This window comes from Podarcis cretensis (assembly GCF_951804945.1).
Source record: "Podarcis cretensis genome assembly, chromosome: 4".
Classification (NCBI taxonomy): domain Eukaryota; kingdom Metazoa; phylum Chordata; class Lepidosauria; order Squamata; family Lacertidae; genus Podarcis; species Podarcis cretensis.
The window spans coordinates 80,045,946-80,069,430 of record NC_137173.1 but is presented as its reverse complement, the minus strand read 5'-3'; the positions used below and the strand labels follow the sequence as shown (position 1 = coordinate 80,069,430).

At 43.6% G+C, this 23,485-nt stretch overlaps 1 protein-coding gene and 1 long non-coding RNA gene across 3 annotated transcripts in view; one reads left to right on the top strand and one right to left on the bottom strand.

The window, feature by feature from the left end:
• Positions 1-8,558: 8,558 nt before the first annotated feature.
• Positions 8,559-23,485, bottom strand: part of SH3RF3 (SH3 domain containing ring finger 3) — a 203,105-nt gene continuing 188,178 nt past the window's right edge. For both annotated transcript variants that reach the window (XM_079972571.1, XM_079972570.1), the window contains 2 exons: positions 14,954-15,291; positions 8,559-10,047 (listed from right to left, as the gene is read on the bottom strand). In XM_079972571.1, the coding sequence (XP_079828697.1) occupies positions 9,879-10,047; positions 14,954-15,291 (507 nt within the window). In that variant the 3' untranslated portion in view covers positions 8,559-9,878. The remainder of the gene's footprint in view (positions 10,048-14,953; positions 15,292-23,485) is intronic.
• On the top strand, positions 17,927-23,485 carry LOC307214401. The gene is made up of 3 exons (XR_013838041.1): positions 17,927-20,750; positions 22,111-22,268; positions 23,396-23,485. It is a non-coding gene; the product is annotated as an uncharacterized lncRNA (long non-coding RNA).

Genomic DNA, 23,485 nt, shown 5'->3' with positions numbered 1-23,485 from the left:
GTGTACAGATCATATATTTGACTTGGCACGGCGTAACGCAGCATTACCTCTGCCAGTTTTGCCAAGCTGTAAAGAGCTGCTGAGGTCAGGAAGGGCTCATGGAACTGTGAAAAAACCACAAATGCTGGATCTTTTTTCCAGGAAAGTTTAGAAATAGGCATAGCATTCTTTTTGAAAACAAACTGGAATGTTCCAAGAAAAAATAAAAAGAAGACTTCAAGGCTCCGCAATCCCTGGAAGCAAAGCTCTGCAAACTAACTGCATCCAGCTTCAGTTTTCTTGTTGCAGTCTCTGTGTGTAGTCTACACCATAGAGCCTCTTACTTTTCATACTGCCGTGTGACCTAGTTTCTCTCTCCAATGCATAACATTCCCAAGACATTTCCTAGAATAGACCCCCTAGGTCCAGACATGTGAAATTGCTGGTGTCTTGTAGTGAATCCTATGAAGTTGACAGTATCCCTTCACAGAGGCTGCTCCCGCAAATCGCACCAAGGAGAATTTCCCCGGTGTAAACACCTTCCTGAGCTACCCTATGGTTGCTAAATGGAGCATTGATGGTGGTGGCCCCAGGATGTCAGTCTAATCCTCGGGAACAATTTTAACAGGCTGATACTGATGGGGCTCAGGCCAGATGTGCAGAGAAATGAATAGAATTTAAAAGGTAGGCATTCATAAATATGTCTTATGTGCAGCATTCAAATAAATCAAAAGTAATTGGGGAGGAAAGAGAGCTTGGCGGTAGAGCCTCATGATTTGCATGCAGAAGGTTCTAGGTTCAGTCTCTAGGCATCTCCAGTTCCAAGGATCAGGCAGCAGGTGATGGTTGCATTTGTGTAGATTAAGAGCTGGACTGGTCAATGCCATGATTTGAACAAGTAAACTTCAAGAGCAATGAGACCCAAGTATTACAGAATGTAACCCTTTGCAAGAAAATTTGGGTGTGGATTTTTTTTGCGGCTTACATTTGGAATAACTGGATCAAGTTCACATATAACACCAAGCCATGATTTGGTGCTATATAGCTGAGCACTTTGATGGAGGGCACAAGGAGAAGGGGACGACAGAGGGCGAGATGGTTGGACAGTGTTCTCGAAGCTACAAACATGAGCCTGACCAAACTGCGGGAGGCAGTAGAAGAGAGGAGTGCCTGGTGTGCTCTGGTCCATGGGGTCACGAAGAGTCGGACACGACTAAACGACTAAACAACAAAACAAGCTGAGTACTGGGCTCATATACTTTTGCTTTCTCTCCCTCCTCCTGCCTCTTAATTCGTGACTTGCTGGTTTGCAGCAAAGCATGATTTTGCCAGTTCATCCAAACTGGAAAACTCTGCAGGTTGGACCAAAACATTTTGCTGCCTGAGGTAAAGGACAAAATCATGTTTCCTCCCATGACATCTTCAAAGGCTGTCCGGTAGTGGAATCCTGCTTCAACACTGCTAACAGGGCAGCATGTCACTGCATCTGAGGGCAGCAGGCTAGCTTAAGAGGCACAAGGCAGACCAGGCAGCACACTTGGCTTGTCTACTTCTCACTCATTAGCATCTATCACCTGAGGTGGTGGTTTCATTCTGCCTAATGGTAGAGCCGGTCCTGAAACTATGGCTTGGGTTTGCCCTGAAAACAAAGATCACACCAGGGTTTGATTCGGATTTACAACCTTGGTTTGATTATGCAAACCATAATTTGCTGGTTCCAATGTAAGAGCAAACAATGGTTTGCCACAAATCAGGAATGCAACTGAGGAGCATGTGAGCAAAAATCCTGGCCCTGTATCACCATAGAATGATTTGGTGTTTCATGCACAACAGGCCGACCCATTGGGCCTTTGACTCTTATTTTTTCAATCCCAAAGAAGGGCAGTGCCAAAGAATGCTCCAACTATCGCACAATTGCACTAATTTCTCACGCTAGCAAGGTTATGCTTAAAATTCTACAAGGAAGGCTCAAGCAGTATGTGGACCGAGAACTCCCAGAAGTGCAAGCTGGATTTAGAAGAGGCAGAGGAACCAGAGACCAAATTGCAAACATGCGCTGGATTATGGAGAAAGCTAGAGAGTTCCAGAAAGACATTTACTTCTGCTTCATTGACTATGCAAAAGCCTTTGACTGTGTCGACCATGGCAAACTATGGCAAGTTCTTAAAGAAATGGGAGTGCCTGATCACCTCATCTGTCTCCTGAGAAATCTCTATGTGGGACAAGAAGCTACAGTTAGAACTGGATATGGAACAACTGACTGGTTCAAAATTGGGAAAGGAGTACGACAAGGCTGCATTTTGTCTCCCTGCTTATTTAACTTATATGCAGAATTCATCATGCGAAAGACTGGGCTGGATGAATCCCTAGCCGGAATTAAGATTGCCGGAAGAAATATCAACAACCTCAGATATGCAGATGACACAACCTTGATGGCAGAAAGTGAGGAGGAATTAAAGAACCTTTTATTGAGGGTGAAAGAGGAGAGTGCAAAATATGGTCTGAAGCTCAACATCAAAAAAACGAAGATCATGGCTACTGGTCCCATCACCTCCTGGCAAATAGAAGGGGAAGAAATGGAGGCAGTGAGAGATTTTACTTTCTTGGGCTCCATGATCACTGCAGATGGTGACAGCAGCCACGAAATTAAAAGACGCCTGCTTCTTGGGAGAAGGGCAATGACAGGCCTAGACAGCATCTTGAGAAGTAGAGACATCACCTTGCCAACAAAGGTCCGTATAGTTAAAGCCATGGTTTTCCCAGTAGTGATGTATGGAAGTGAGAGCTGGACCATAAAGAAGGCTGATCGCCGAAGAATTGATGCTTTTGAATTATGGTGCTGGAGGAGACTCTTGAGAGTCCCATGGACTGCAAGAAGATCAAACCTCTCCATTCTGAAGGAAATCAGCCCTGAGTGCTCACTGGAAGGACAGATTGTGAAGCTGAGGCTCCAGTACTTTGGCCACCTCATGAGAAGAGAAGACTCCCTGGAGAAGACCCTGATGTTGGGAAAGATGGAGGGCACAAGGAGAAGGGGGCGACAGAGGACGAGATGGTTGGATAGTGTTTTCGAGGTTACCAGCATGAGTCTGACCAAGCTGCGGGGGGCAGTGGAGGACAGGAGTGCCTGGCGTTCTCTGGTCCATGGGGTCACGAAGAGTCGGACACGACTAAACGACTAAACAACAACAACAACAACAATTGCTCTCCATTCAATTAAAGAAAGAACCACACGTATTCATTTGGGTTACATTAATGGTTATTTTATTTAAAGGATGAGAAACACAGTAATTGCAGTTCATTTGTACTCATAATAACCATTGATGTTTTTTCAAAATTGTATGTTAACATCCATGTGTAACAAAAACCATTTTTTTCCTGAACTGTGCAAAGTACAAAGGGTTTGTTCAGTTAGCAGAAACCTTCTCCAGTACAACAAACCTGGCATTTTACAAAACAAGGCTGCCAGGACAATTCTGTTCATATTCTGTCTTAGGAAACGCACACATGTGTGTGCACACACTCCCCTTCCCTCCCCATGTTTCCTGTCCTTTGAATGCCGTTTATCAACATGGACCACCGGAAGAGCTAATACTTTTCACACAGAGGTCACTATCCAGAATCCCTGCCTTGTCTTTTGCATTCTGTGTTTGTGCTACATACGTGAAACTGATCCACTACTACAGGAGACTTCTCCAAGCTACCATGATAGATGAGAACTAAGATCTGTTGTTCAAATGTTGTTGGAGCTTCAAACAGTCAAAGAAACTCTTAATCCTCAGAGGAAATGCGAGCGATGGGTTTTTAAGCTGGGATCAGAGTGAATGTGGGGGCACCAGTGGCAGAGCTTCATGCTCCAGCAGCGGGGGTGGTGGTGGAGAGCAGGCGGGGGCGTGGCTGGCGTGCACCCCGGGGGCGTGGCGCATGTCCTGGAGGCGTGGCGTGCTGCCTGAGGGGGCAAAGCGCCCAGTGCGGGCAGGGGGGCAGCTGCGATGGCACCCCACTGGGATCGTGCTGCCGGGGGCGGTGCGCTCTCCCCGCCCCCCTCTTCCTCCGCCAGTGGGTGGCACAACCTTTAAAAATACTGAATTCAGAAAAGATGTGTTTGCAAATTGTTGCGTTTTGTCCTAGTGGAGTTTGTGGATTATGGATTAACACCTTCATACAGAGATGTGCAAAAGCTTTTTGGCAAAACAACAGTGGCCATAATATCCCTGCCAAAGGGTGATGATTCCTTGGTGCTGCTGTTGCGTGAATGGCTGGCTGAATACGCTATGCAAGAGCTAAGATCCTTCGCTGCTCTATATTCTGAGCACAGCAAAGAAACCAATTCTAGATAAGGGGTGGCCTTGTTTATCAAAGAACAAGCAACTTTAGGTGCATGCATGAACATCTGTGTGCCTAGGAAGATTTGCGCCTTTTTTCTTTGAACAGCAACCCTACCCCAATAAACCTTACCCTTTGATGCTCCCCTCGGTTTCAAAAGTGGTTTACCATACAGCACTGGGCAGGAGGATTTGTTCAGGAAACATCTTTGAACCCGCCTTAGATGCGTGGAACTAGTTGTGTGGTTATCTGAATCTGCCCGTCTGCAGCTGAAGTACACAATGCTCACATCTGACTTATTCGTGCAAAACTCTTTTGACACTATGTACGAGGGGCTGTCACAACGATGGCAAACAGCCACCATTTTTGGTCCACTGTAGAGAGCCTTCAGTATTAAGCATATAATTATGTGCACTGTCCTGAACTGTTTGAGATTTAATTTTTTAAAAAACAAACGTGTATCATAGGAAGTGGGAGAATGCACGGTCTTTAATCCCTTTTTACTTGTGAGAGGAATGTTTCCTTGCTCAAACTACAGAAGCACCAACATGGATTTGGTCCAAACAATTGGTTGCAATAATTCCAAAGCAAATCAGAATAGAAACCATCTTCTTTTGCCCATTCCCTTCCATCTTTTCTCAGTTCTGAATACAGATGCTGGTGAAGAAAACACTCCATCATCTCAGGTTCCCAGCTGGAGGAATTCTGAATTTCCACCACCCTTTTACCTCCCCCGGGGGGGAAATGACACTTTACATTGCCGGCCACAGATATTCTCACACTTGAAGTCAAAAGTCACAATTGACCAGGGCATGCTACAGCTATATTTAAGGGTAACAGACACATTACACGCTAACACATGTAAAAGTACTGTAGTTCATTTTTTAAAAAACCAGCAAAGCCACTTCTGAGATGTGGGGATTTCGAGCAATGAAGTGGCAGAGAAGCGAGCACCCATCCTATTCTTATGCCGTCCACTGTATTCCCTCTCCAAATCACATTCCCAAGCAGCTCTTCCCTGAATGTGTCAAAGACGCATGCAAAAACATGGTTGGAATCCTGTATTGGGCAGGGAGCAATTGGGAACAAAACATCAGGCAGGGGAAGGGTTAAGTTGCACACCCCACCTATTTCCTTCCTCTAACAGCCCCTCCTGAAACAGCTAGTTTTGCTTTCTTTCATTTTTTTTTAATAAACAAATGGCATCATGGCACTCTTACATGTTTTAGTGTGCAATACGCAGTTTCCCCCCCCCCCGAGTATTTTGAAGTTTAAGGTGAAATTTAAGCACGTATGCAAACATCTTGTAGGGAAAACGAAATTTAAAAGTGTTAAGCTTTGCCTTGATTGTGTCATTTGTTTTTAAATGATGTGAAGAGGTAGATGGGAAGGAGGGAACAGAATGGGCTGGCCAAAGTGTGCGCTTCAGGACAATTCATGAGAAGGCTGACTCTGGCCAGACCAGTGCCTAAATCACTCCCATCTACAGGAGAGACAAGAAGGGCAGATCCTGGTATATATGTGTGTGTGTGTGTGTGTGTGTGTGTGTGTGTGTGTGTGTGTTGGGGGTATAATCGAAACGGGCTTGAGAGACGAGTGACAGCTGGAAATAAGGGCATGCCGATATCCTCAGGTAAACTCCCCTTTGGGGAAGGCACAGGTGAGCCTTAGCCTCCTGTAGAACTGGGGGTCTCCCCTGGCCCACCCTCAAGCCCCTCCAAGTTTGGTAGCAGTGGCGAAAGAAACAACCATAAAAGTTGACACAGCCCTGGCAGGGGTTGGAGAGATTTAGTAAGGCATGAGGCCCAGCGAATCTGACAGGGACGCAAATTGGTTCCCTGTCCAGTCATCAGAAGGATGATTTGATGAGCAGGAAGGTGGCCATACCTCCCTTGTCAGCTGATCTGCTGTGGGAGGGGGCAGTGTGCCCGTGTGAGAGTGTGGGGTGGCCACATCACTGACCTGTGGGTGCAACAGGGCTGGCTGAGGGCGATTCCAATCTTTGAGCCAAATAAGTTTAGGCATGTCTGCTCTAGGGTAGCTCTAGCTAAAGCTAGACGTTCTACCTAAAGGATCCCACAGAACAGCTGAAATGTTTTTGAACTCACTTTTACTACTTCCACATATCCTCTTTTTAATCTTTGTATGCCACAGACTCCCTGGTGAACGAAATACATGTTGTTTGTATTGTTGTACCAGCTTTTCTATATATAACAGAGAGATTATCTGAATATTTCCATCACCGAATATGGCTTCCTAGAATATAGCTAGCACCCCATAATTATTTGTGCATGAGTATCTGCCCTCAGAGCTGGTGTCATCAGAAATGGGCCTCATCTATCCAAGTACCTGATGATTGTTTCAGCAAGTTTTAGGATTGGGCTGTTAGTCTGGCATGTTAAAATTAAGAGAGTAAAAAAACATTACCCTACATTTTGAAGGAGCAACGGGCTATGTCTCTTGATTTCTGCCCATATCTTAGAATGAGAAGAATGTAGCTTATGCAGGACAAAGTAATACATTACAACAATGGGAAGATTTTGGGTGGTGTTTCCAGTATACACTGCCTGAATTAAACCAAGCAAAAGACATTGCTAAAAATATCCTTCTGTCTCTCTGACAATTTTTTTAACAGATGTCAACAGCTGATTTATGACAGGTTTATTTTCTCGCTTCCTATTTATTGCACCTTTAAGTTCTTGGTTGCCGGAAGCTTCTATTGCCTGAATATTTTATTATTATTATTATGTAGCTTGACCCAGGTTAGAAAACCACTGTTCAGAACTATACATTTCTACAGAAACAAATCACATTTTGATAGTGGTAATTACAGCCATCTTCTCTCTGATGTTCAGAGACAGAGAGAAATAAGAATTCCAGCGTTCTGTGCTTGCGGGAACCTGCAGTGTTCTTTTTATTGCCATGTAGAAGTCAATTAAAATGAATCCTCCTGGAAAAGCTCCCAAATCTCCAGTAATTATCGCTGTCTAGACAGCGTACTATGCTTTGAAGAGGCTTCCGACACAATATATTTGTGTGTAAGGAACAGGCCACTGTATATTTAAGTGATTCTTAAGATTCCGACTCCATGCTCCCCTCCTTTGGTTGCACGGAGAAAGCAAGAGAAAGGTTTTGATCTTTAGGAGCCTGACATTAGCGACAATAAAGGATACAAAAATACACATAGGAGTATCTTCTAATACAACAAATGATAAATGAATGTGTAGGTATCTGAGCTAACCAATGGAATTTCATTCAGTCAATGAATAATGGGTTGAATCCAAAGGTGCCCTTCTGGTGTGGAGCGGGGCTTCCTCTCACAGCACAGCTGTTTTACAGCTCATGCAATAGCCTTGCATAAATCCACAGATGTTCTCCTGCAGTTGAAAGCACGAGTACTGCTGTGGAGCATACCTATTAGAGCACTGTGTGATCTCTTTCGTAAGGGTTTGCTGAATGCCACTAGCAAGCTGTTTCCCTTCCACTCATGCGTCTTTGGATCGAATTCAATCGCTTTGCCTATTTGCCATCTCTTACTTCTTCTTTTTTTGGTCACACTCTATAGTAGTTGCTGACCAGAATCCAGAGATTTGCTTTCCACAAGCAGATCAAGGTAATATTCCTTGTGAAACCAGCTCACGCGAGGTGCATTCAGAGAACACTTTCCCCATGTGGAAGCTTGTTTCACGAAGCTACTTGTATGCGTAGCTTGTGCAAAGCCTTGCACATAGAGCAGGGGCCCCCAAATGTCCCCCCATGGACAACTTGAAATTGCTAGGGGCCACTTGATGGTTTCTCTGCCTGTTGCAGCAATTGCAGTGCGTAGATGCTGTATGATTTTTTTAATTGCATTGTTATTGCTTCTTTTATTTTGTATTACAATTTGAGTTCCACAGAATATAAGACATAAGAGCAATAAAATACAATTAAAAATAAATATGTCTATTTAATGCAATGGATATGGGATCTCCCATCTTCATCCATAGACACGTGCTGGACCAACTGAATGAAACTCATGGAGCACAGGTAGTATATACAGTGGTACCTCGGGTTACATACGCTTCAGGTTACATACGCTTCAGGTTACAGACTCCGCTAACCCAGAAATAGTGCTTCAGGTTAAGAACTTTGCTTCAGGATGAGAACAGAAATCGTGCTTCGGCGGCGCAGCAGCAGCGGGAGTCCCCATTAGCTAAAGTTAAGGTTAAGAACAGTTTCAGGTTAAGAACGGACCTCCGGAACGAATTAAGTACTTAACCCGAGGTACCACTGTAGACCAGTTTGGGAACTCCTGATGTAGACAGTTTCACAAGGATTTCTTCTGCTTGTGGTCCTATCTGTATCCTGGCCCCAGTTGCTTCAATGTCAGTAGCAAGTATGGCAACGGTAAGATCTTTTGCATACTTGAGAACAATTTTTTATTCAGATATGCCAAATCAAGTATTTCTTAACTGGGTTTTTAAATGAAAAGTAGCGCCGTATGTATGTGAAGTAGGACTTTCCTTATCTATATGGAGTTTGCAATGTATAACATTTCTTGCATCAGAAAAGTATATTGTATAAAAGCTCTCTTATCTGAAATACATTAAAGCAACAATCAAAATTAAAATGCTGCAAAGGAAAGAAAAAGTAATGGCTAACTAAAACGTCATGTAGTTGATGATAGTCAGTCCAGCATATCAGATTGTTGGCTCTTCGTATGAAATCTTTGATGCGCTATTAAGCTAACTACAGGAGATGCAGTGACAAGAGAAAAAGTCTCAATGTGGTGTCCACACTGCTCGACGTGACTTGGCCATGCGGTCCATTGTCACACATAGGATTTGGCTTTCAGAATGGGTTGGGAAGTCATGGGAAAATGCACTTTTCCAGTGTTGACTCGCCTGACACTGGGAACGCTACTCTCAATATTTTTCTGGGGGTGCACGTTGTATGAAAAGGCCCTGACTAGTATTCTTAAGCAGAATATTTTGAGGTATCTATTAGAAAGGAATGCTGGCAATGTTTTGGACTCCCAAGTTCTGTCTAGCCGAACAATGTGCAGATTTCAGCGGGTTGCGTCCCGTCCATGAGCTTCCTTTACCCCCACCTGGGAAAACAGACAAGTTCAAGAGTCCCCCTTGCACCCCTCTTGAAACTCAAGTCCCTCTTGCATAGGCCAGTAATAAGAACACTGCAGCTCAGACAAATAAATTACAGCAATATAACAAGTTTCTTAATTCCCCCCCCCTTTTTTAAAACATACTTTATCATTTACACAAAGTGTGGCGGCTGGATTTTAGCTTAAGATACAACCCGAATGTGTGTCCTCTCAGTCTTCGACTCCGAGCGGAAGGCACGCCTACAGCAAGACTGCTTGTATGTACCGTACGTGGGTTTGAAAGCACAGCAAGAGACCTCATCTCCTGGGCTGAATATCAAAGAGCCTGCGGAGTCTTTGGAAATAATAATTACAGTTCTTGTTATGGCAGTGGATATTAGGAAAGTTTCCCTTCGCTGTTTCTTTTTTTTTTTGTGCTATGGAATTTCCTGTGAAAGGTCCTTCGAGTCCAAAAAGTGTGGAGCTCAAGCCCTCAGAAGCTCTCCACAAAACTGCCAGGAAAGAGGCCTGACCTGCCGTTTCTCTGCAAGGTCCCTTTGTACCAGCCGTCCTCCCTTTTCTTGTGGACAAACACGATGTCGCCTTCTTTCAGTTCAATCTCGGCTTCGCTTTGTGGGGGATAGGGGACCACAACACGATACCTTTAAGAGACAGAAGGGTAGACCTTATTGCAGATGGTGGTTCATACGTTCTACTTCTACTCCCTGGAAGGGTCAGAGATCTACACCTGGAACCAGCAACCACATAGCCTGGTTGGGAATGATGCTGTGGAAAGTTCCCACGCCAGAAACTCTTACACAATGCATATATTTATGTCAGTTTTATCAATAAGCCGTCAAAAGTTACTAGGCAGCAGAATGCTTCACCAGCCTTGGGTGGTAGCAGAAAAGGGACAGGGAGGCACGTTCCTCCTTCAGCAGCCTGCTGCATTTTACTTATTTAGCATTTATGTTTATTACTGCCCCATAACATAGCTATCTGGATGCAGCTCAGAGACCATCTTCGCTCCAGCAGCCTGCTTGGTTTCTTGCTCACAGGCTTGCATAGAATTCCTGGCCATCTGTAGCTGCCAGGCAAATACACAAGCTGATTTATTGAGAGAGTATCTCTGTACCTTGCTTTTCAGCTAAGAGGATATATTTAAAAAGTCACTGGCTTCTTTTGTTTATTATACTTGCATTTCGCTGTTCCTTTAGCGGAGTGGCTGCCAGCATCTGGTCATGGATCAGATGCATGACCCTTCACTATCAGTGTAACATCATTGGTTAGCATAGGAGGGGTCACCATAACACTGTTGAGCATCATATTGTATCTGAAATGCCTGGAGAAAAGCTGTGTATTTTGACATGATTGCACAACTGTGTAAAATATAGCGCTCATGAGTCGGGATGTAAGGAGGCAGTTGTCTTGTATTTGTTGCAAGCAGCCCTGTTTCTGTTCCGCTGCAGTTCACTTTCTGCCGAAAATGTTATTTGTCATGCTGTCTGCTGTGGTGAAATTATGTAATTTGTGCAATTAATGACACAAATTACATTGTCATTAAATTATTCCATCCCATTCATTTAATTGTGAAGGAAACTATGCAAATGGGGAACACACACACGCACAATTTGTACCAGTTGTATTCACTGGATTGATTTCTGTTCTGGACACGGGAGGTATAAGCAAACATTGGCAATTGCTGCTCCTGTTTCCATTTTTGACAGAATTCTCCAACATCCCTGCTCATGAGCGATCCAAAATAAGCTGGTCATCTTTCCCCCTCACCAGTAAATCAGGTTGTCACTTCCTCCGGGTGTGCCAATGCAAGTAATAGGGTTTGAAATGTCGACTACTGGCTAACTATGGAGAAAGTCTATCATACTGCCATGGGCAGTTCTGCTACACTTTGCGAAGCACTGCCAATCTCAGCCATTATGCAAATGAATGTTCACATTATTTTAGACATGCTGCTTCAGTGCTGACTAATTACATTATTCAATTTGAGTAATTTTAGCTAAAATGATCCCAGGTTTCAAATCTTGCAACCGTGTATGGATGTGCATAATGGAATAAGCAAAATAGGGCAGAGTTTATTGGACCCCATCTTCCTGGTGAATGGAAATGCAACATTTTATTTTACTTCGAACTGTTCAAATTTAGGTGCATCGTAGTGGCAGAAGCATTCCGCATCTGCTCAAACTGTCCAACTGTAATTCAAAGCAGATGTGGAAAACCAGAGCTCATAACACAATAAATTGGTGTCTCTCCCACCCCAATTTACAAATGGCAAAACTCTAAAGGGCTACATAGTATCTAAAGGGAGACTATGTGTACATAAGCACATAGGGATTTGCTATCTGCCAAAACGTTTCCACGTATTTGAATTTTTTTTGCAAAATATAGCACGAATGGTGGGTCTTGGGTCTCCTGCTCCACTGATCAGCCAGACCAGGCAAATTCAGCATTATAAGGACCAGGAATATTAAGTAAATAACATTTCCTAGGCATTTCCTGACAGCTCTCGCAGTGATGAAACTGGATTATCTCAGTTGTGCTGATTACAGCGGTTATATGTTTAGGCAAACAGCACTGGAAGGAAGCAGGTGTTAAGAAAATAGAATTGGAATAAATTCAGGCTAGAATGTGCTACAGTGAAGGAAAATATGAGCCATTCCCTCCCTGGGCTTCATTATCTGATTAGTTTCATACACAATACCTTACAAAATGCACAGTCGGCTCTGAATTCCACTCCAAGCTGCAAACAATTAATCAGTGTGATTAATTCCTCTACCTTTTATTGCAATTAAAATCTAGCCCATTAATAGGTAGGAATGACAACAAGCAATGACCCCCAAGGCTTGGGAAGCCCCACAAAATGCACTGCAGTAATTAACAATTGTTTTCCTTCTTGCAATGAGTGTTAGGTAGCTTCTTGCAATCAGGTATAGGCAAACTCTGGCCCTCCAGCTGTTTTGGGACTACAATTCCCATCACCCCTGAACACTGGTCCTGTTAGCTAGGGATGATGGGAGTTGTAGTCCCAAAACACCTGGAGGGCGGAGTTTGCCTATGCCTGGGCTAGATGGTGGGGGGTACTCGGATGGAGGGGTACAAAATGCGGGGCTTAGGGTACAAAACAAGTAAAAAATATTAGCATCCGTTTGAAGGGGATTCCAATTTTGGGGGTTCACATTTAATGAAGCTGTGCCTACTGTGTTTTATTAGAGTTGCCTAACTCTCCCGTATTTTATGTATTTGTGGGTGTCAAGCCACAAGTGCTGCATAAAATATGAATCTGTTCATCTGAACCCACCCATGCACTTTACTTCATCTATAGAACTGAACAAATTATGTATACAGTAAAATACAAACAAGCAAACATGTTGAGATGTGGAGATGAAAAAGTCAGTGTGTTGCCAGATGTGAAATGCAGCTTCACACATGTATTTTATTTTATTTTTTAAAAATTGTACTACTGAGCACTTGGGTGACTTAATGAGCACATATGGATGTGGAATGAACTTCCAGACAAGTGTTTAATGTAGCTGCTCAAATGATCCAGGGCTAGGCATTATCCTTCCTAGTGTGCAAAGGTAATTAATATTCCTCATTTATAGGCATAAAGAACCATATGATCAGTTAAGGGGTGCAGATAAACCAGTGATATGGAAGTTAATTCATAAATCAATTAGAAAACCTTGCCCGCTGAGTATAATTAAGCTTATTTCAATTAGAGGATTTAAGACTCTGGGAATCAAAACGCCTGAAAATCAGGATCTGAATTCTCAGCTACTACAAAGTGCAATTAGCACTATCTGTAATGTTTTAAGAGGCCCATCTGTATAACTCCATTTGCAGCTTATTGTGCAAACAATGAGAACACAGGCTGGCCGCCTGGCTCTGTGCATTTTCCATTCAACAGCTTCACAATCCTGCCCTTGCTTAACTTCCATTCTTGGGGCTAAGAGCGTAGCAGTATTTTTATCATGCCTGGTTAGAAGAAAAAAATGTAAATTAATAGTAAGACTAAATTTTTCTGGGTTTTGGTGGAAATACAACCGTTGGCGTCATGGAGCAGGCTTCAATGCTTTCAAGTCTGGGAATGTTCCTATCGACTTGTCCTAACAGTAGCCAAATAAAGCAGTCTTGCTACTAAATCTGCTAGCCCTCGTGCCCAGACATTCTGTTGTGAATTATGACACACACAGAGAACCATTTTTTTTTTTGTAATATGGAAACAATTCTTATTTCCCACATATGCTTGGTCATTCAGAAGTCTGCTATAGGGTGGGGGTTTTTTTCATGATCTCTGGGGGTTAAAAATGGAGTCTTTGCACTTAATAATGTGCTTGCTTTTTAAAAAAAGCTAATAGCAGCCTTGGGAGTGGGGAGTGGCTGATTGGAATCACAGCAGGCAGGGAGTTAATGAAGTTATTGAATTTATTAATTGCTCCCCGTAATAGAATGTCCCAATGTGGTGTACAAGTATAAAATACAGTGATGCAATAAAAATATAGGTAAAGGTAAAGGGACCCCTGACCATTAGGTCCAGTCGTGGTGGACTCTGGGGTTGCAGCACTCATCTCGCTTTATTGGCCAAGGGAGCCGGCGTACAGCTTCTGGGTCATGTGGCCAGCATGACTAAGCCACTTCTGGAGAACCAGAGCAGCGCACAGCAACACCATTTACCTTCCTGCCAGAGCGGTACCTATTTATCTACTTGCACTTTGACGTGCTTTCGAACTGCTAGGTTGGCAGGAGCAGGGACCGAGCAATGGGAGCTCACCCCATTGCGGGGATTTGAACCGTCGACCTTCTGATCGGCAAACCCTAGGCTCTGTGGTTTAGACCACAGCGCCACCCATGCCCCTAATAAAAATATACAAACACATTAAAAACAAGGGGCTGTGCCCCTGCTCTCTTCCCTTGCTGACTCTGCCTGCACCCAACCCATCCCTCACCAAAGTCACCCCTCCTCCTCACCAAAACCAACCTTCCCCTCTCTCCTTAGAACCTCTGGAGTTTGCCTGGGCTGCCAACATGCATGCTTAGGATGCTCAGTTGTCTGGTATGCCCACTCACAAACTTGCTGGCTGGGGTGGCCTGCCTGCCTTTCCATCTCCATCCTCTCTGGCCTCCAATGCTGCTGCAAGAGTCTAGCAGCTCCGACAGCCCAGTTTGCTGTCATGCTGCAGTTTGAAACACCACCTGTCAGCAGTCATGTGAACTGCAGCATGACAACATTATTCCATTTTTATTTTATATATGAGAACATAATCAAAGTGGGGGAGAAATCCAGTCATTGGTGCTCCTCAAATGTGCTGGAAAACAAAAAATATCTTTGCCTGGCCCCAAAACAATGATGAAGTTGGTGCCAGGTAGCCCTCAATGGGGAGTGCATTTCATTAGGGGTTTTTAATCAGAGGCTGGATGGCCAACCCAGGGATGCTGTTGCAATAAAATAGGAACCTTGCAATAAAATGAAAATGTTTCTGTACAAAATACTCTGCATAGGATGGCAGCTAACCCAAATTACAAGTAAACACGCTTAATTGGATGACATACCTTTCTCGAGAAAATGGCTTAGGTTCTGGACGGATGGCTGCCATTGAAGGCGGAAGCTGCCTTATGGGAGAAGGAATAGGAAAATTCAAATCCAAAGAGCCTGTCTTTCTGTGCAGAGGCTCCATCTCCATCGCTCCTTGCATTTCACTTTCAATTGGGCATGAGCCTGCTCTCCCGTGGCTAGAGAGAGAGGATAGTTCAGGTCCCACAGCCCCCTGCAGCATCCCTTCCATCACTGCCAGAGGGTCATGTGTTGGGGACATGGACGGAGGAGAGCGGGATTTCTTTTTTGTGGATGCTCCTGCCAGAAGCTTCAGCAGACCACTTTTCTTTTCTTTCTGCATAGGAATCAAACAGAAGATTACAAGTGAGATGTTTCAATTACAGCTTTTTAGATGAATGCCAGCCATTTTGTACGCACATGGAAGTGAGCGTTGTTTACAACTTATCTTTACCAAGAGAGGTTTTGTGTTGTAAAAGGTGAGGCACAGTGGAAGTTATATTGAACTTCTATTGTGGCAAACATGATTGACTCATCCCGAAAGGGAAAAGTCAGCCTCTAAACAGCTGGAATTTGAAAAGGCAGTGTTATTTGATTCTACTCCTGGAGGAAACAGAGCAGTGTTTTGTCATTTCGCGCTGGCAAATAAATTCTCGAGGACCTCAGTGTGACAATAAATTGCTTCTTTCCTTTTGGCTGATTTGATTAAATCCCAGTGTTGGAGACCTTTGTGTTATCAGGACAAGAAATCAACATGGGCTGCACACATGGCTTACGTTTAAAGCACGTGACTTTCACCAAAGAGTTCTGGGAACTGCGGTTTATTAAAGGTGCCAGACTTGATGCTCTCTGAGGAATGACCTGCAGTTCGCACGATTCTTTGGAGGATGTCATGTTCTTTAATGTATGGTGTGCACATAGCCATGTTCTTATAAGGCATAATGCTCTCTCGTAAGATTCTCTAAGCTGCAACTAGCCTGAATTTTACACAGCTGTTTATTTCATGTCTTCTCGCCCTTCCTCCAAGAGCTCAGGGTGTGCATATTCCACTCCCCTTTGTTTTATCTTCAAATCAAGCATATGAGGTCCTTCAGGTGTATCCGTGCCCTTAGGTAAGATGTCAGGGTCATGAGGACACCTCTGCCCTATCCCATCTGCTGCTACGTTCCCAAACCTTTCAGTCGGGGCAGCCATTCAGTCTCTGATTGGGCTTTCTTTCAATTGCCATCATTAGAACCAGTGGCACCAGCTGCCACTTGCGGTTTTGCAACTAAAGCTTTTCTGTAGGATCAATATTTCTGCAAGCGGAATGTTGCTGCATGTGCAAAGTCATTAGGCACTGAGTGGGTTAATGATATAAATAGATAAATGAATGAAACTTTCGCTGGGGAGGAGGGGGAAATACAGCAGCATCTTAATACTCCGACAAAAGCAGCTGCCACGTAACTGAACAGAGTTTTTTGGGGAGTAAATGGTAAATTGTTCCCTTGGGGTTCGGTGCACAACAGTGTTTGGAAAAAGAATACTGATGAAGAAAGTTCCTGTTTTGTACAATGCGTGTAATACCATTTTTTGATGTGCATGTCTAAATCCATGCACTTGGATGATGACAGGAAAACGGTAACACAGAGCTGAGCTTTAGCCTTTCATTAATCGGGTTGAGGTTTTAAAGCAAATTTTACAGGCATAAGTGAAGGAAAACTAAGGTGTCTTATTAGTACATATAGGTAATGCCCATTCCTCCCATCCTAACTCAGATTACCATTTAAATCAACCCCAAAAAGGAGAAAGAAAGGTGAAAAAGAGAGAGAGGTGGGGCAGGTAAGGGTAATTCTGGGGACAGAGGAAGAGACGTGATGGGAAGAAACATAGGAGACCATCAAGCTTAGCGTTGTCTGCATCAGTGTTCTTCAGCCTTGGGACTTCAGACACGGTTGTACTACAACGCCCATCATCCCTGACAATTGGCTAAACTGGCTGTAGATAATGGGAGTTGTAGTCCCACAGCATCTGGGGACTGCATGTTGATGAACACTGGTCTGCATTAACCGGCAGCTGCTCTCCAGAGTTTCAGAGATGAGTAATTGAACCTGGGATATTTTGCAAGCATAGCATCTGCTGCTCAGCACGGCACTTGAGCTCCACCCCCCAAAAATTATGGGGTCCCTTAGAGCCTGATCTGTAATGATGCAATGCTGTGCTGCTGGCTGCTGACAAAATATCCCCTCTCCCAGCACAAACACCATTACTTGAGGCCAAGAAAGCACCTGGCTTTGCTGATGTGTTCTGGAAAAGTTGCAATAGGTGTGTAAGCTGATCCACAGTTCCCAGCTGGAATCTGAAGTACCATGTTTTGACCAGTCAGGGGACCACCATATCTACAAGCTCTTACCACTGGGTGATTTTGAACTTCTCCATGGGTCAAAATATCCTTACAAATATGCTCCCACATGCCATGGAGCGCTTCCAGATTACTATTTTTGGGCGGGATAAATGCAGAACCTTGCAAATTCAGGCTGTGAAGCGTAAGATAATTTGGAACTCTTGTGAAACAAATCCGTTGAACCAAAATATTGGACTTTTGGTGATGGGGGGAAATGCACTAGAAACTGTGGGATAACATTGGCTTGATTTAGCACTCTCTAATAACCGCACAGACAAATCAGGATGAATGCTCATGAAATGTTCGATGCTATGTAATCTCTCCGCAAGCAAGTCAGGATGAATGCCCATTAAACAGGTTGCCTGGAAGTGACCCAAGTTTATATTAGGAATAAAGATAAAGAACCTACTCTTTCAATTATGATCACCTCTAGGGCATGTTCTCAATGAATGCTTACTATAGAACAAGGGTCAGCAGGGGGCCAGTCCATTGTCCCTCAGACCTTATGGGGGGGTCGGACTATATTTTTTTGGGGGGGGAAATGAATGAATGAATTCCTATGCCCCATAAATAACCCAGAGATGCATTTTAAATAAAAGCACACATTCTACTCATGTAAAAACAGCAGGCTGACCCCACAAATAACCCAGAGATGCAGTTTAAATAAAAGGACACATTCTACTCATGTAAAAACACGCTGATTCCCGGACCGCCTGCAGGCCGGATTTAGAAGGCGATTGGGCCAGATCCTGCCCCCGGGCCTTAGTTTGCCTACCCATGCTATAGAATAAATAACAAGGGAGCATGTCAACCTGGTGATTTCCCCCTTTCATAAATGGTTTTGTGACGCCATCTTGAGAACGTGGTGTGGCCCATGTACCCCCACTTTCTAAATGCCATTAGAACATTTGCAGTAAAAAAAAAAAAAGGCATTGCAGGAGTTGTGAAGATGTTGAAAGAGATTTTTTAAACAGAAAGATGATGCAGATCAAATTTAGTGTGATAAGGCTTCCAGCCTTTTAAGAACACACCCCTACGGATAGCTTTCATCCCACGCACGGTTTTCAAGCAGGCACAAGGACATGTTTTCAAAAGAGTTCGCGCAACCATGTAATCAATTTTTACATTAATTAGGAAGTCTGTGTGAAACACTGCTGCTGTTTTTAAAGGCTGGGTGTGATGTATTCAACGCTGAAGACATTCTGAGGTGTGCCAAGCTAACTTGAAATTTCTTGAGAAATTAATGAAACTTTAAAAGGCAGTCGAGGAAACAGGAAAAGAAAGAATGTGTTTTAAGTAAGCAGGAATAGGCTATTACAAGTGGGCTTCAATAAATAAGGTTTTCTAGCTAACTTGTATGAAATGAAAACTGGGTTAGAATATTGACTAGTACTCTCAAGTTCTCACATTTTCTTTATGGAGAAAAAGAAGCCGCTGGGATTTAAACACCCACACACAGAAATGAATTTTTTTGCTAATGTGCTGAATATTCTGGAAATCTAATGAAATATTCAATGACGAAATGCAGCTTGCAGCTTGATAATCCTTTTATTTTACACTTACATTAGCTCAACTTCCTGGCTTTTACCAGAGGCAGATTTTCTTTTTAAAAACAAAACTGATAAACCCACGCAGCTTTACATTCTTTAATCTCCTTAAGTGACAGAAACTTGATATGTGTAATTCTAAAGAAAAAAAGAAACACCTAAGATCTAGATTTTTGTAGGTGGTCTTCATTTTATTTTTAAAAAAACTTGCTTGGCTAATGCAATAGTAGCAAGCATTTTCTTCCCCTCAAGCTCCTCACCTAACCAACTCTCACAAATTCACAAAGCTTCAGGCTACACTCTTCTTGGGTAGTCAGCACCAAAATTCCCTTTAACTATCACCCTCAACTATATTATAGTGAGCGTGAAGTGTGTCTGGCTTTGCTGAAAAAGTAAATGAAACAAGGTTTTCTGAGTTACTCCAGAGAGATTTATAAGCAAGCTAATTGCTCGAAGATCACTGAAAAGCCAGACAATTTGTCACTACTGCCACCATTTTTCAAACCAGTATGCAACAGAAATATTTGCACAACAGTTGCACAACAAAAGCGGGCCCTGTCCACTTGAGAGGACGCTTCAGCCAATCCTGGCTCTCAGATGAAAATACGCATCTTTTCAAGCCCATTTGTCACATTGCTTTTCAGTGCAATGTGTGAATGTAATCAGGAGTAAACAGAGAACTGTGAGCTCTACCACAATTTCTACTTACAGTTTTCGAATTAATGCATCTTGCCAGATCTGCTAGCTGTCTTCTTCAGTGGGGAGCAACAAAGGAGGGTGAGAAAGGATGAGCACAAGGCAAGATCTGCCTCTCCAGATTTGTCTTTTCTCATAGAGCTCTGATTCATTTGGGAAACTGAGGCCTTCTCCAGCCCAGTCCCTGTTTCTTGATAGGAATACAACAACATGACTACCTTTGAATGTGACTTGGAAACTATAATGAATCCAGAACACAGCTGCTAAACTGGTGACTGGGAGTGGCTGCCAGGACCACATAACATTGGTCCTAAAAGATCTACATTGGCTCCCGGTATATTTCTGAGCACAATTCCAAGTGCTGGTGTTGACCTTTAAAGCCTTTGGCCCTGTGTACCTGAAGGAGCATCTCTGCCCCCATTGTTTAGGCCAGTCACTGAATTCCAGCTCCAAGGGCCTTCTGGCAGTTCCCTCACTGTGAGAAGTGAAATTACAGGGAACCAGACAGAAGGCATTTTCGGCAGTTGCCCTGCGGAATGCCCTCCCGGCAGATGTCAAAGAGTTAAATAGCTATATAATTTTTTGTAGACATCTGAAGGCAGCTCTTGTTTCGGGAAGCTTTTAATGTTTGATGCTGTATTTGTGTTGGAAGCCACCCAGAGTGGCTGAGGCAATCCAATCAAATGGGTGGGGTATAAGAAATAAATTATTATTATGGTGATGATACCATGGGGCTCTCATTTTGATATCAAGGTGCTGAGTGGTGTGGCAAATGGCCTGGGGCCTAAATGCTTGATGGGAGCACCTCTCTCTCAGTCTGCACAGGTCCTATGATCTGCAGAAGGAGACTCATTAAGTGGTGGCTTGGGTCTTCTTTGTGGTAGTTGCAGAGTTGTTATGAGGATAAAATGGGGAACCATGCAGGCCACCTTGAGTCTCCTGGAGGAAAGGTGAGCTATAAATGTAATAATAAATTAATAAGAGAAAAATGATGTTTGTCTTACAGCAAGGCCAACAGCCTTGATAAAATAATTAATACATGTTGTAAATAACTTTCAGGGATGAGCACTCCTTGCTGTAACCCAGGAGGCAAGTCTGTGATCTATGTTCATCACTAATCTAGACCACATTTCTGCACTGATGATGATGATGTTGATGCAGTATCTACTGGTAAGTGTCCATTTCTTTGATTAGAAATCTGAACACATTTTGGAGAATGTTTGGCTAAGCTGTAAAATGAAGTTGCATTCACCTTTGAAAAAGCTAATGTGATCATTGCATATATACATCTGTTTTGATATGTGTGCTAGGAAGCAGCAGCAACAGAGCACATCTTTTGGCTCATGTGAACAACGGCCACAATGTAAGGTTAATTTAAGTTCACTGAAATCAATAGGCTTAGTCCCTAGTTATTGTTGTTGAAGTGATATCCCATCACAACGACCCTGTGAGGGTTAGGCTAGGAGACAGTGACTGGCCCAACCAATGAGCTTTGTAGCTAAGTGGGGATTTGAACCCAACACTCTATAACCACTGTACCAAACTGGCTCACACTGATTTAAGCTTGTCCACACAGAATGTGGTCCAAATGTACATGCAGTGAAATAGATGTGTGTACGTAATTGTTACACAGAATGTCTCGTTGTTTTGGCTTCAGGGACAGCAGGCAGCTCCTGCTGGGCTCCGAACTCCTGCCGGGCTCCGAAGGCTTGCAGATAGCTGCCCGAAGCCCGGGGTGCGCAGCGCTGTGCTTCCCGGGCTTCGGGCTACAGGCTGCTGTCCGCAAGCCTTGGGAACTCCTGCTGGGCTCCGAAGGCTTGCGGATAGCTTCCTGAAGCCTGGAGAGCGAGAGGGGTCGGTGTGCACCGACCCTTCTCGCTCTCCAGGCTTCAGCGAAAGCCTGCATTCGCTCCATAGGACGCACACACATTTCCTCTTTATTTTTGGAGGGGGAAAAGTGTGTCCTATAGAGCAAAAAATACGGTATATTCAGATCAAATGCTTCTTCTGACCTAGAAGAGCTTTCTACGTAGGAATTGTGTAACATGCCAATTGGCCTTAATAACAGCAAACTCAACCCCCAAATATTTTTACTTCACATTTTTTAAGCTTCGTTTTTTGAATGTGCTGGACTACTTTGGGTGGAAACTGGGAAAAGTTCAGTGTGATCACTTAGGAGGAACCTTCTGAACATTTAGAGTTGCTTGGCAGTTGATTCAAAGTGGCATGTGGATACACCGCTGAACAACATAAATGTTTAAGGGAAGTTCTTTTTTGAACAATGCCATATTGCATTTCTAGAAGAGCTGAAACCAACAAAGGGGAGAAATCTGCTTTATTATAGAATCTGAAGCAAACTATGCTTTGACAGCTGGGGTTAATGCGTTTGGCTGGGTTAATTGCCAGCCTGAGAAATATTCATTAGCTGAGTGCCAGCTTTCTGTCCTTATGCTCTAATGCAGAATAAGGAAAGGGTGGGGAAGATGCTAAATATGAGCTAGATACTATAAGATAAGTGTTTTATTATCAGATACTTCCATGACTATGGAACAAAAGAGGCAGCTCTATGCACAACCCAAGTGGGAGTATTGGCGTTAAGGTCAAGTGTTTCAAACTATATGGATTGTTGAAGCATTATCAGAGTTCAAGGACTGATTCCAGCTTGTCAAAAATAAGGTGCAAAACAAGGTAGGTGATGGATGTGGGCCTGGGGAGAGGGATGGGGGGGACTCGTGGTGGTTCCTTATTCTTACCTAGTGGGCTTCTCTCTGCCCCACTTTGGCAAGGTTTCCATCTTGTTCCCTATAAAAATGCACCCTCGGAGGAGTTTGAACGAACCTTCAGTGCGTACCCAACCAGCCCTCTACTTCCACCAGTTCTTGGCCCTGCCTTGTCTGCGCCATAGGCTAAAGTACACCCAATGTAGTACAGACCAGAAAATACGTCTGGCAGTAATCAGAGGTATGCAGTACCGGCACTTTCCCCCCACTCCCCAATGTTGGAGACGGCCCAACTTCCAGCCCTGTCCTGCAGGCGACTTATGCCAACCCACACACTTCTTGCTTAACGCACCAAACATGACTTTCCCTATCTATCTATGAGTTATATTCAGTGCGGTAGAGTGCACTCACAACAGCATACAATATTAAAAGCTGACTTAAAACAATCATTACTAAAACATAGTGCAAAAACAGATCAAACAAATAACAACAACAACAACAACAATTTTTTTTATTTATATCCCGCCCATCTGGCTGGGTTTCCCCATGTTAAATCCAAGCAAAATCAGCCCATAGCAAATACCCTGAAGAAAACCATCAGGGAGGGAAGCAGGAACTTTCCCCCTAGGAAGTGCATTCCTCAGTGTGAGTTACACCAAAAAGAAAGCCTGGCTCTGTGCCCTAACTGGAGGGGAAGGTGGGATGCAGAGAACAGCTTCCCACACAGATCAGGGAAGTTCATACAGGACAATTTGTTCCCTGAAGTTTGACCAGGGGCAGCCAAGTCCACATATTGCAGACTACAAGTCCCATAACACCTGGTCATTGCCCTTGCTGCCTGAGGAAGGTGGGATTTGTAGTCCAGACATCTAGAGGGCACACTGTTATCTATCCCTGTTTTAAGAGTGTTTAAAGCTTCATATAATGTCCACTTCCCCATTTTTTTTAAAAAAGATGTACTTTCAGGACGCCTTGGCAGTCTTTTCAACAAAGGCTGATCCAGAAGAACATAATCAGATTTTATTTTATTTTTGTATAGTGGGGTGCAATCAAACATGGCTTGATATTGCTAACAGGTTTTCTTTTACTTATCAGATTTCCCCCAGAAACAGTAAATCTGGATTAAATGAGGAAATGAGGAACTTGCATGCATGAGAAGCATGGGTCAACAACTCTCTGGAAGTA